This window comes from Elephantulus edwardii, unplaced genomic scaffold (assembly GCF_000299155.1).
Source record: "Elephantulus edwardii isolate Elephantulus edwardi_28Jun2011 unplaced genomic scaffold, EleEdw1.0 scaffold00060, whole genome shotgun sequence".
Classification (NCBI taxonomy): Eukaryota; Metazoa; Chordata; class Mammalia; order Macroscelidea; family Macroscelididae; genus Elephantulus; species Elephantulus edwardii.
Genome location: NW_006399810.1, coordinates 17,211,436 through 17,225,606, shown reverse-complemented (window position 1 = coordinate 17,225,606; position 14,171 = coordinate 17,211,436). Strand labels below are relative to the sequence as shown.

General features: G+C 41.7%; 1 protein-coding gene across 1 annotated transcript in view; it reads left to right on the top strand.

The window, feature by feature from the left end:
- RPUSD3 (RNA pseudouridylate synthase domain containing 3) overlaps positions 1-8,461 on the top strand; it is a 12,813-nt gene extending 4,352 nt beyond the window's left edge. The window contains exons 5-9 of the mRNA XM_006887694.1: positions 2,874-2,981; positions 3,068-3,152; positions 3,495-3,618; positions 7,458-7,597; positions 8,273-8,461. Of these exons, the coding sequence (XP_006887756.1) occupies positions 2,874-2,981; positions 3,068-3,152; positions 3,495-3,618; positions 7,458-7,597; positions 8,273-8,461 (646 nt within the window). The remainder of the gene's footprint in view (positions 1-2,873; positions 2,982-3,067; positions 3,153-3,494; positions 3,619-7,457; positions 7,598-8,272) is intronic.
- Positions 8,462-14,171: the final 5,710 nt, after the last annotated feature.

Genomic DNA, 14,171 nt, shown 5'->3' with positions numbered 1-14,171 from the left:
GAATATACCACAGCTTCTCTACCCATTCGTTTGTTGATGGGCATTTAGGTTGTTTCCAACTCCTTGCTATTGTAAACAAAGCCGCGATAAACATGGGTATACGTATATCTACTTGGATGTCATTTATGGTCTCTTTAGGGTATATTCCCAGTAGTGGAATTGCTGGGTCAAATGGTATCTTTCAAAATGCCTTTCTTAATGGTTAAACCATTTCACATTCCCACCAGCGGTGAATAAGGGTTCCAATATTTGCACAACTTCGCCAGCATTTGTTGTTTGCTGCTCTTTTGAACTTTGCTATTGTTGTTGGGATATCTCCTGAATCTTTTGATAGTAGTACACAAGCAAAAGGGTTGTTGATGTAAAAGGCCTGACTTCAGGGTCCAAGATACTTTAAATATCAGGCCCCAGCCACTAATTGGCTGTTGAGCAATAACGCCTGTCTTCTAGTTCACAGCTGCTTTAAATTAGAGGCCTATGGCACTAAAGGGCTGTTGAGGAAAAAGGGGAAGAAACAAAACCAACCCAAATCCAGCTTTATCTAGTCAGTTGTGACTTATGGCAATCCTCTGTCATATTTCTGAGACTAAATCTTAATGGAATCAGACTGCTTCATCTTGCTCTGTGGAGTTACTGGTATATTCTAACTACTGACCCCATGTTTTTGTTGTTAGCTGCCATCCCATTGTGAATGACTCATAGTGACCCTATGGACAAAAAAAAAATTTTTTAAAAAATTATTTTTATTGAAAGTTTACAGAGGCTTTGGAGTTCCATTCATTCATTGTTGCACTTTTCTCCCTGCTTACCTTTCCCCCGCCGCCATTCGCTCTTCTCTTTGAAAAGTAAAAGAAAAATTCTTTCATTGTTACACAGTCCCTCCCCGCAAGTTCACTCCACTATGCTGCTTTCATTCTGGACTCCTGTCATGACAATGATAACTAATAATATATTGCTATTAAACAGTTGTCTTCCTCATCTGTTTCAACTCAGTATACATTATTTATCCCCTCTTAAGCTCCCCCCAACCCCGATTTCAGTCCTGTTTTACAACAGTGGCACTATGCAGTATTTTGGTAAAAAAATCTTAACCCTGCCCTATGTTGTGCCACCCTCACAATCTCAGACACACACGAGCCTGAGTGTGACAGCTAGCAGTAGCCACTTGGTTGAGGATCTTCCTCTTCTTTCTTGTCCTTCCACTTTTCCAACCATGATGTCCTTCTCCAAGGAAAACCACTCGTAGCAACATACCCAAAGATCTTCCAGATAGCAGTACAAGTGAGAAGGTGGGAGGTCAGAAAACTCTTAAAAAGATAAGGGAGGTAAGAGGACAGGAAGCCACCTAGAGTGAGAACGAGTTGCTTGGGAAGAGGCAGAGACAGTAATTTTTCACAGAAGGTTTTTGCATCATAGAGTTAGGATAGGAGGGTTATGAAAAGAAGTAGGAAGCAGGAAGCAGGGAGATCTGTGTTCAAATCTCAACTGTTCAAAATATAAACTACATGATCGTAGGCAAAGAACAAAACCTCTCTGAGTCTCAGTCCCTTCACTGTAAAATGCAGATAATAATATTGACTTCTTGCTCAGTGTTTTCCAGCCCCACATCCTTGGCAAACACTGATGGCCCATCCATCAGTTACAGATGATGTTTGAGATGAAATCTTTTACATGTCTACAAACTCCAGGACTCGTAAAGATTGTAATTATTTAAGAATTAACATAGACTCAGTAGTCCCACTCCTAAGTTTATACCCAAGAGAAGTGGAGACAGTAATTCAAACAGAAACTTAAACACCAGTTTTCATTGCTGTTGTTTTCACAGTATGCAAAAGGGAGAAACAACCTCATAGTCCATCAGGCTGAATATATAACCCAGATGTAGTGTAGACATACACAGTGGAATACTTTTCAGCCACAAAGAGGAATGATGTTTTGATACATGTCACAACATGGATGATCCTCATTACTGAGTGAAATGAGTCAGTTGTAGTAGGACAAATAATGCATTATTTCACTTGTGAAATAAGCAAATGTATAGAAACTAGAGATTATTGATAGTTACCAGAGGTAGGAAGAAGGAGAAGATTTGTTTGTGGTGCTCTGGTGGCCCAGTTAGTTAGCCCAGAGACCCAAGTTCCCCAGCTGCTGCTCAGGAGATGACAGTCTCCTCCTGTGAAAACCCACTAGAGGATCAGCTGAGTCAGTTCTGACTTGATGGCAATGGGCCTGAGGGGTTTCTTTTAGTTTTGAGTTTATGGTAATGTTGGTGGAATATTTTGGAAAAGGATCGTGTTAATCATACAAGAACAATGATTAACATGAAAAATGTAATCTTTGTCATTGGATTGTAAATGTGGAAATTGTGTCAGCATGCTTTAGTGTATATATTTTCACCACTATTTTTTTAAAAAGAACTAATGTAAAATGCCTTGTAGAGTGTCTGCCACGCAGTGTATGGTCAGCCAGTGACGTTGAATACTATTGGTTCTTATTCCTGGTTACCCTGCATGATGGGGTACATCTGTCCCACAGGACTGTTACCTGTACATAGTTCCTAGGTGGATTTGAACCACTAACCTTTATTAGCCACCAAGAACTTCAACATGGTACCACCAAGACACTCAGCAAATGGTAGTCATTTTTATGACATTTGGCTCTGTGTTCCTTGGGGGCCAGGTTAAATATGTTACCAAATATGTTACCAAACAGGAGAGAAGCCCCTGTTCTCAGGAGAGTGTCTGGGTTGTTGGTGTCCTTGTCTTACTCTTTGGCATTGCTTAGGTCATGGCCCTATCCCTAGGGGTCTCCTTTTATTGTGGGTAAGCCCCACAGAGACTTTTTAGCTTGTGTGACTTGCCATATCTCTCTAGGGATTGCTCTGGGCTTGTCCTCCTTTCCAGCTGTCCTCAGACCACAAGCCATCTCCACAAATTTTTCACTCATTCACGAAGAGTCCAGAGACCCACAGCTCTCTACTGGTGAGATGTGATGGGAGACTCGCGGGGCAGTGGTGAGGTCCCAACAGGCCATTCTGTGACTGCCCCCCACCTTTCTCCCCCCACAGCGCTGTCACTGATGGGATCCCAGCTGCTTCCGAAGGGAAGATCCAAGCAGCTCTGAAACGGGAACACATTAATGGGGTCGAACTTGTGAGTGAGGGTCTGGTTGAGGAAGAGAGGGATGCAGTGTCCCTGACAGAGTTAGGAAGATTGGCTTGGGGTGGCTGTCTCTCCTGTCCCCTGAAACAGACAAGTGACCACTGCCCATTCTGCTGTCTTATCCCAGTGTGCTCAGATCTGGTGTAACTCCTAGGCATATGTGAAGCTTGTTTGCTTGTTAACTTTTAGCTACTCTATGGGAGAATGATGGGGAAATCTCCTTTTGTGTGATTTACTGCCTCTGAGAATTGCCAGAGGATCAGCTATGGATCAGTTCAGATCTGACGGTACACAACAATTGGCATATGTGAGGCTTGTTGTTTGGCACTGCAGGTAGTTCCGGTGAAGCCCCCATCCCGGAAGCAAGTCCTGGAAGGAGTCAAGAATACCCTCAGCTACTTTCGTGTCATAGCCACAGGCTCTGGCTGTGCCCTGGTCCAGCTGCAGCCACTGACAGGTGAGTATGGCATTTCAGCCAGCTTCGGGACTGTGTTTCCCTGCGGAAGATAAGTAGGTAAGAGAAAGGTGAGAATATTCAGCAGCAGCTTTGAGAGCTTGATTGACACCAAGGGGGTGTGTGACCAGGTCCCACTTCATGCACCTATGCAGTCAGCTTTCAATCAGTGTGACCCTCTTTCATCTTACTTTTTGCCTTCAGGGTCTACTTTATGGATTCCTAATGGGAACATCTGGAAACTACCTTATTTTGCTATGACTCTAAACCTTTTATATTTTGGGAATTTTCTTTAGATTTCCAGTTTTCATTTGGGTCTAATGTGTTCGTTTAACTTGTCCACTGATTCTGTCTGTCATTTCTAGTTTTATTTAGTTCTTTTCTAAATGTAAATAGCCTTTTAAGAAATACAGCAACTTACTTTCTCATAATACTTGTTCTTTTATTATGTCTTTAATAATTTTTTACATACTGATTTTATATTTCTGATCATATCACTAAAAATGACTGGAACATCATATCAACAGAGAACTTCCAGGAATTGAAGCTGGATTCAGAAGAGGCCATGGCAGCCTAGATGTATCTTGGCTGAAAACAGAGGTTACCAGAAAATGTTACTTGTGTTTGATTACATAAAGGCATTTGACTATGTAGATGATAACAAATTATGGCTAACATTGAGAAGAATGGGAATCCCAGAACACTTGTGCTCACATAAAACATTTACATAGACCAAGAAGCTCTTATCCAGCAGAGCAAAGGAACAAAGTAAAGGTGTGTGTCTGGGTTATATACTTCTCCATACCAGTTCAGTCTGTATGCTAAGCAAATAATTAGAGAGGCTGGACTATATGAAGAAGAATGTGGTGTCAGGATTGGAGAAAGACTCATGAATAGGCTGCATTTTGCAGATGACACAACTTTGCGTGTAGAAAGTAAAAAGACTTGAAGCACTTGTTGCAGAAGGTAAAAAACTACAGCTTTTAATAGGGATTACATTGCAACATAAAACAAAAGTCCTTACTATTGGACCTATAGGCAACATTGTGATAGAAAAAAGATTAATGTTAACTTTCATTTTACTTAAATCCACAGTCAGTACTCAGGGTAACAGCAGTTAAGAAAATAAAACATGTTATACCAGCTAAATCTGATAAGTCACAGACTTCTCTGACGTGCCAAAAGCAGTGATGCAAGTTTAAAGACTAAGGTGAGAGCTCAAGGTCGGGTTAACCTCTACATGAGTTCCCCCTGCCATATTGAGATGATCCTTACTGAAAAGGAACAAATTGTTCCTAAACCAGAAGTGGAGGTTGCCCAGAAGAAAAAGATGCCCCAGAAGAAACTAAACCAAAACTTATGGCTCGGGAAGAAATAATTCCGCATCTAATAAAATTCAAGTGACTCAGAAAAAAACCCTAAGATGTACCTGATGCAAGCATGGTATTTTCATTTGCTTATTATACATCTGAAAGTTGGACGATGAATAAAGGATGACAAGAATTGATGTCTTTGAATTGTGGTATTGGAGAAGAATACTGACTATTCTGTGGACTTTCAGAAGAACAAACAAATCTGTCTTCGAGGAAATGCAAGCAAGGTACTCCTTAGAGGCGAGGATGGTGAAATTTTGTCTCAAATACTTTGAGCATGTTTTCAGGAGAGACAGTCCTTGGCAAAAGACAGCATGCTGGGAAAGGCAGAAGGTCAGAGGCGAGGAAGGCCCTCATGGAAGTGGACTAACACTGACTGCAACAGTGAGCTGCTTGCAGGTTGTGAGCATATTGCAGGATAAGGCCAGGTTCATAGAGTCACTGTGACTTGCAGATAGCTTGATGACACCTAATGAAAGCAATACTGTCTGAAATTCTAGAGAGGCTAATCTTACCTGTATTTCCTTATGACCCTCATAGTTGATGGTTTCTTTTTTTGTAGAGCTTTGGAAAATTGATGTAATCACTTGATTGCAGTGGGTTTGAGTTTTGGTTTTGTGTTTCCTGGAGGTGGGACTCTTTTAAGAAGCCCTGTCTTGGTTTATGCTGGCAACACAGGAATATCAGTATTCAGTGCTTCTCTAAATGTCTTGGTTGGTAGATCACTCAAGTAATGTAAGCTGTAGCTCCAAACCTGTGTGAGGAGGCTCTTGGTTGTGGCCTCTTTATCGTCCCATCTAGATGTAAGGACTGTCTTCTCTGGGCACTGGCTTCTTTGTCTTGTCTACTCTTTCACTGAAAGTGTAAGTGTGCCTAGGGCTTCATCTGCGTATCAGGGCCTCCCCCTTTGCCCCAGATAACTATTAAAATCCGAAGACCCTTAGTATGCAGTGTCGGCAGCATGACCAGGATTGGTAAATCATTCATTGGCTCTCTTTAAATTTGTTTTCCGTTTTGTGTTTTGGTTTCTAAGGCCTTACTTTCCTGTATGCTCAGCTGTATTTAAAACTATGTGTACTGTATTTCCCTCCTTTCTAGATGATTTGTAGCAAAGAGGCTTTTAATTATTCAAGCCACATATTGTCAAAAATGGAAGCAGAGTGCTTCCCAAGGGTTTGAGTCCTAGCTTACGGTGGTAGGCAAGTCACTTATTTTTTAGCATTAGTTTTATCTGTAAAATAGGATTGCTGAAAGGACTCCATAAGTTCACATATATGAAGCATTTAATGTCATGCCTATAACATAATTTTCTTGGATCCGTAGTCAACATGCATAGTAGCAGTTGTCAGGAAATCTAAAGCTGTGTTGCATTTAGCAAAACTGTCAAGGACCTCTTCAGAGTGTTAAGGAGCAAAGATATCAGTTTAAAGACTAAGGTGCACCTGAGCCAAGCCATGCTTTAATTACTTGCTATGCATCTAAAAGTTGGATAATGAATAAGGAAGCCCAAAGAAGAATTGATGCCTTTGAATTGCGGTGTTGGAAAAGAGTATTGAATAAACCATGGACTGTGTAAAGAACAAACCAGTCTGTCTTAGAGGAAATGTAACGAGCTTGCTCTTTAGAGGCAAGAATAGTTAAACTCTGCCGTACTTTGTGCATGTTGTCAGGAGGGACCAGTCCTTGGAAGAGGTCATCATGCTGGGAAAGGTAGAGGGTCAAAATGAGAGGAAGACCTTTATAGACATGGATTGACACAGTGACAGTAATAATGGGCTTGAGCATGATGGAGATTGTGTGGATGGTGCCGAACAGGGCAAGGTTCAGATCTGTTCATAGCGGCACTTTGAGTAGTAATCAACTCAACAGAACCTAACAAAAACTACAGCATAACCCACCCCACCTCCATTTCTGTATTTATCAAGATACTTTCGGTTGGAAATTTCCCCTAATGTAGTTCAAATTAGTGTAAGTCAAAAAAGAGGATTTGTTGACTCACATAAACCAAACATTCAGGCATGACTGAATTCAGAGACTCAGAGGGGAACTATGATAAGCAGAGTTTTAAATACAGCTGAGCATGAAAGCATTGTGTGCATTTCTTGGTTCTCACTTCATGCTTATTGGCTTCACTGTTCCCAAGGCTTCCCTTTGGTAAAGGTGGACATGGCCCCAGCAGTTACAGGCTCATACCTCCAGTTTAGCCACCTGGGCAAAAAAAAAGTTCCTTATTCCAAGTAATCTCAATAGTATTATCAGGATTATGTCCCACTGTGAACCAATTGTACCAGGGCCAGGTGGATTGGCTATTAGGACTATCCTGACCTGGAGGCAGAGGTGGTAGCAGTGACTCACTGAAAACATAATCTAAGGACTAGGCCCGTGGGGTGTTTTCTACAGGAAAGGGAGAGTGGCAGTACTGGTTGCAGCTGGAAACTGCCACCATCTCCTTGCCTCTCCTCTTCGTAGTGTTCCTCGATCAGCTCCAGGTGCACATGACACTGCAGCTCTGCCCTGTGCTTGGGGACCACACTTACTCCTCGCGCGTGAGCACGGTCCTGGGTCAGCGTTTTCTCTTGCCAGCCGAGAACATTAAGCCGTCAAAACAGGTACCAGAGCCACCTGCTGGCCCTGTCCTGGGGCACAGGGACAATTATCAGCATCTTCAAATATTACCTACCCAGCCTGGGGCTGGACAGCAGCTCTCTTGGCTTCCAAGGTGATCCTTGTGTGGCCTTAGAGATGTGACACTCTTCTTCCCTTGGGTCTCTTCCTACCAGTTCAATAAGGGAATTGAATTGGCTGATCTCTAAAGTCCTTTCCACTCTGTCATTCTGAGTCCATTCAGTACTGCAGTTAAAAGAGATGTTTGCATGGGTGTATAGCAGTCAGAATTAAATCAGTGGCAGTGAGTTTGGAATTAGTTGTCTGCTGAAAGAGTATACTCAAAGTACCTGAGTCTAACACAGGAACTTCCCCACACTTTATTCAGTATCACTTGGGAATCCAGGCTGTTGGTCTCAGTCAGCCCCTGAGGTGAGATAGTCTTTTCATTTATTTACATACCTCCATTTACATTCCACCTGTTTTAGCCCTCTGGTGAACCTCTAGCTAGTTGGCTACAGTGTGAGATTGGGGTCCTGTGGGTGTGTGCATGTGTAAATGAGAATTAAAATAGCTCACAGCAAGGAGGGAGGGAGAAAGGGCTTGTCTAACCAGCTGGTTAAAATTGAGTGTGCCTCTTATTGGAACTTGGTTTGCTCACATGCCTCTCCTACCCACAGGTCATGAGTGAAGCCCTTCTGCGATGCCTCCTCCTGACCTCCTCCCAGGCTGCCCAGCTGCCATTGCACCTCCACCTGCAGTCTCTCTTCCTCCCAGGACCCAGACCCCAGGATGCCCCCAATGAATTTCGGGCACCACTGCCACCTTACTTCTCTAGGACCCTACAGTGCCTGGGGCTTCACCAGTAATTTCTCTCTTTCTGTTCTTGATGCACTGGATGACTGGAGTGTAGGGGGAGAAGGCCTGTAGCTGGCTCAGGGAAAATGAGATCAGAGCTTAATGTGGATAAAGCCAGAACTGGCTGTGTGCTACTTGGCAAGTGACTCTACCTCTCTGGACTTGAAATAATGAAAATACCTACACCTCATGGTAGTGTTTGGAAGTTTTGCTGAGACAGTAAATACTTAATGTGGACCATGCTTGCTTTTTATTTATTTGGTGGATTTTTACCCTATCCTGCCTGGGCTAGTTTATTTACTTTAAAAGTTGTGAAATATATCACACACAGAAGACTACATAAAGCACATCTCTGTATTTTAAAGAATAGTTATACAGTGACACCTGTAAAGCTACCATTCGGGCCAAGAAGTAAAAGCATCCCTCTGGGAGGCTGGGCTCTATAGGGTGGAATGTGGCATCGGGGTTGGAGGAAGATTCAACAACAGGCATTATGTAGATGACAGAACCCTGCTTACCGAAACTGAGGAGGACCTTAAGTGCTTGCTGCAGAAGGTCAAGGACTGCAGCCTTCAACATGGATTGAAGCTCCACATCAAGAAAATGAGGATTCTCACCACTGGGCTAATTGGCAACATCATGATGAATGGTGAAGAGATTGAGATTGTTAACAGCTTTAGTTTGCTTGACTCCACAATCAACACTCTTGGTACTAGCAGCCAGGAGATCAAGAGATGAATTGCATTGGGAAAGTCGGCTGTCAGGGACCTCTCCAGAGTACTGAAGAGCAGTGATGTCAGTCTGGAGACTAAGGTGTACCTGATCCAGGCCATAGTATTCACAGTTGCTTGCTGTGCGTCAGAGAGCTGGACAGTGACTAGGGATGATAGAGCCTTTGAGCTGTGGTGCTGGAGAAGAATTTTGAATATATCATGGACTGCTAGGAGAACAAACAGGTTTTTCCTAAAGAGTGAGCCAGGCTGCTTCTTGGAGGCAAGGATTCTGAGGCTTTGTCTGACGTACTTTGGACATGTTGCAAGGAGGGACTTGGAAAGGAACATCATGCTTGGAAGGGTGGCACGATGGAAAAGGAGGGAGACCATCCATGAGATGGATTGATAAAGTAGCTGGGGTAATGGAGGTAGGTGTGTCAGAGACAATAAAGTTGGCACAGGATAGAGTAGGTTTCAGGGCTATTGTACATAGGGTTGCTATGAGTCGCAAGCGACTCGACGGCACATAAACACTGCTTGCTTGTATAGCATTCCTCATTCCTGATCCCACATTGGAACTGACAGTCTTGGCTACTAATCAAAAAGATATTTTAGTCCATCCAGAGGCACTTTGGCAAAAAGGCCTGGTGGTAAAGCCATCAAAAACTCCTCTGACGGGGTGAGGTTAGAGCCAACTTCATGGTAATGGTTGGTTGTTGTTTTGTTTTGTTTAATTGTCCCTCATGAAGCTTATGAAAATCTGAGTGCCTCTCATGGCATACATACCAGAGGTTCTGGTTTATCTCTGGCATCTGTCTTGGTAAGAAACTTCTCAAGGGGCCCTAAAGAGTATATTCTTTTCCTTTAAGCTTTGCCTTACATATTTATCTCTAAACTTTTTTTCCTGTCGCTGAGTTTTCCACAAATGGGATCATTGCTGCACTCATCCTATTGTGATTGTCTCTTCCTCCATGTTGTGAAATGTACTTCTGCTGTACATGTAGCTTGAATTCCTATGTTCAAGTATTCTCAGTTTATCAACTCTGCTCCAATCACAACACATGTTGTGTTGCTACAAACCTGTGTATTTTTTAAAAATAAAATTTTTTACAAAGTTTGTATATATCATTTTCATATTCAGTCTTTACTGTTTTCTTTGCCCACCCCTCCCTACACCCATCAAATGGTGTGACACTATGATTAAGCAAGCACCCTAAACCCATTCTCACCTCTCTCCTCCTCCCCTCCCTCCCTTGGATCCTCAAACACATTCTATAATAATGGTCTTACACAATATTTGTTCTTATGGGACTGAATTAGTTCACTTAGCATAATGCTCTCCTGCCCCTCACAGGTAGTGATTCCCAGCATGCTCCTGTGTGCTCTGTAGTCCATTGTGTGAATGTACCATAATTTCTCAATCCATTCAATTGTGGTTGGATATTTCGGCTATTTCCATGTGCTTGTGATGGTGAATAATGCTGCTATGAACATTGGTGTACAAATCTCCATTTGTGCTTCAGTTATTATTTTTCAGGGTATATATAAACAGTGGAATAGCTGAGTTATATGGAATTTCTGTGTTCAGCTTTCCAAGGAAGCGCCAGTCTGCCTTACACAGTGGTGGTACCATTTTACAGTCCCACCAACAGTGTGTAAGAGTTCCTGTCTTACCACATCCTCAGCAACATTTATCACTGCTGTCCTGTTAAACTTCGTCACTGCTACTGGGTGAGTTGGTATCTCATTGTGGCTTTGATTTGCATCTCTCTCATTGCCAGTGATTTTGAGCATTTCTTTATGTGTCTGTTGGCCATCCGAATATCTTCCTCTGAAAATTCTTTGCATGTCTTTTTTGCACCTTTTGTAACTGTGTTATCAGTCTTTTTTTCTTCTGGAGGCCCTGTAGGATTCTGTAACCTTTATATGAGACCCTTATCTGAAATGGTATTGCAAAATGTTTTTTCCACCAGTCAGTATTCTTTTATCTCTGTTGGAAAAAGTTTTTGGTGTGCATAATGATTTAATCTAGAAGGTCCCACTCATCAATTTTATACTTTCCAGATTGTACGTTTCTTTATACCATAGACTAGGGCATCTAAGCTTGATTCCAGTTTGTCTCTGATGAATCTTTATGGGTTTGGGCTTTACTCACAGGTCTCTGATCCACCTTGAGTTGATTTTTTTGTGTATGGTGTGAGATGTGAATCCTGTTTCAGCTTTCTTCAAGGAGAAGCCCAGTTTTGCCAGCACCAGTTGAAGAGGTTATTTCCCCATTTGATAGGTTTTATTTCCTTGTTGAATGTCATTTGGCCATAGATAACTGGGTCCATTTCTGGGTTCTTGATTCTGTTCCATTGGGGTGTGTGTCTGTTATTGTGCTAGTATCCCACTGTTCAGTTTACTACCAATGTGTAGTAGGTTTTGACATCAGGGAGTGCTGTACCTCTTAACTTCATTTTGGTTTTTCGGAAGTGCTTTGCTTATTTGGGGTCTCTTTCCTCTCCAAATAAACTTGACAGTTGCCCTTTTGATTTTCTTGAAAAATGAATTTGGTATCTGTATTGGGATTGCATGAACATGTACATTGTTTTTGGTAGGATTGTTATTTTCATGATCTTGAGTCTTCCTATCCATGAACATGGAACATTTTCTCATTTCTTTAGGTCTTAATCATTGTGTCTTGCAGAAGTGTTCTGTACTTTTCTTTGTATAGGTCTTTTGTGTCTTTAGTTAGGTTCACTCCCAATTATCTCAATTTGATGGCTATTATAAATGGTATTGCTTTCTTGGTTTCCTTCTCTGAGTTCTCTTTGTTACTGTAGAGGAATTCCACTGATTTTTGGATATTGATTTTACATCCTACCACTCAACTAAATTGGTCTACCAGCTCTAACAGTTTTGGTTTGTTGGGTTGGGGTTTTTGTTTGTTTATTTTTTGAGTCATTGGGATTTTCTATATGATTGTGTACACTATCATATCATCTGCATATAGCAACAGTTTCACCATCTCTTTGTCAATCTGGATGCCTTTTTTATTTCCTTCTCTTGTCATAATGCCCCGACAAGTACTTTCAATACAGTATTGAATAGAAGCGGTAACAGTTGGTCTCGTCCCTGTTCTCAGGGAAAATGCTTTTAGTATTTTTTCATTGAGAATGATATTGGCTCCTGCTTTTGCATATATGATTTTCATTATGTTGAGGACTGCTAAGAGAATGAACAAGTTTGTCCTGGAGAGAGTTAAACCAGGCCACTCCTTGGAGGCAAGGGTTCTGAAGCTTTGTCTGACATACTTTGGACATATTGCAAGGAGGGACCATTCCTTGGAGAGGGACATTATGCTTGGGAGGGTGGAGGGACAGTGCAGGAGAGAAAGACCCTCAATGAGATGGACTGATTCAGTGACTGGGGTAAAGGAGATAGGTGTATCAGAGACAGTAAGATTTGCATAGGATAGAGCAGGGTTGAGGGCTGTTGTACATAGTGTTGCTATGAGTTGCAGGTGACTTGACGGCACATAACAACATGTTGAGGAACTTACCTTCTATTCCAATTTTGCTGAGTGTGTCTTTTTCAGGAAAGGGTGTTCGATTTTGTCAAATGCCTTTTATGCATCAATTACTAAGATCATATGATTCTTGTTACTTTAAAAATTGTTATTGAACATTTACAGAGCATTGCTTCTTTAGTCAGTCATTCATAATTTTTGTTTTAGATTATTAGTCACATTACCCACAGTGTAATGCTACTTGTCTGACTTCTTTTGATTTTCCTTTCTGTTAAAAAATTGAAGTTGTCAACGATTTTACTTGGATCCACAGTCAACACTCATGTTACCAACAGTGAAGAAATCAAAAGATGTATTACACTGGAGAAATCTATCAAGGACCTCTTCAAAGAGCTAAGGAGTAAGATGTCAGGTGCGTCAGATCCAAGCAATGATATTATTTAGTTTCTAGGCATCTGAAAGTTGGACAATAAGTAAGGATGACAGAAGAATCATCTCTGCCTTTGAGCTGTGGTGTTGGAGAAGAGTATTGAATATCCCATGAACTGCCAAAAGATCATGCTTGTCTTGGAAGTGTAATTAGGGTGCTCCTTAGATACAAGGATGGTGAAACTTGGTCTTTCATACTCTGGGCATGTCAGGAGGGGCCAGTTCTTGGGCTAAGAGCATCCTGGGAGAGGTGGACTGTCAGATAAAGAAGACTGAGTAAAATAGGTTGACACAGTGACTTTAGGAATGTGCTGAAGCATGTTGGAGATCGTGAGAATGGCATGATATGCGCAGATCTGTTCATAGGGTTGCTATGAGAAATGCCTGGATGGCAGCTCAGAACATCAAGCCCCCATCATATCTTCAGAGCTTTTTCTTTGGGCAATGCTCTTTTGACCTTGTATGATAAGTTACTTTTAAGAAATGCCCCTCGATGTTACTGTTCACTTTATAGGTATGTAATATGTGCCTCAAAGTTGAGCCACTGGGTTGGCTTCTGTTTCTAGTTTGAAGGAACATAGGGCTGCCAAGAGTCTATCACCAGTAAGTCTGTCCTTTATGTTTTTGAGTTTTGTACCCCATATCCCCCCACTTTATCCAGGATCATCTATGATCCCTTTGAAAGTAGTTGGAAATGGTAGCTGGGCATCATGTAGTTCTTGCAGTCTCAAGGTATGGAAGTTAAGAATTATTGTCAGTGACAGGATAATATCTATACGCATACAAGGAAGTCCATGAATACCACTATCATTCAAATATATGCACCAAAAACAGAGCCAAGGAAGAGGAGATAGAAGATTTTTACCAACTTTTACAATCGGAGATTGATCGAACATGCAACCAAGATGCATTGATAATAATGGGTGACTGGAATGCAAAAGGCGGGAACAAAGAGGAAGATTCAGTAGTTGGAAAACATGGACTCGGTGACAGAAATGGAGCTGGAGAGAGAATGATCGAATTTTGCACAATCAATGACTTATTCATAGCAAATACATTTTTTAAGAG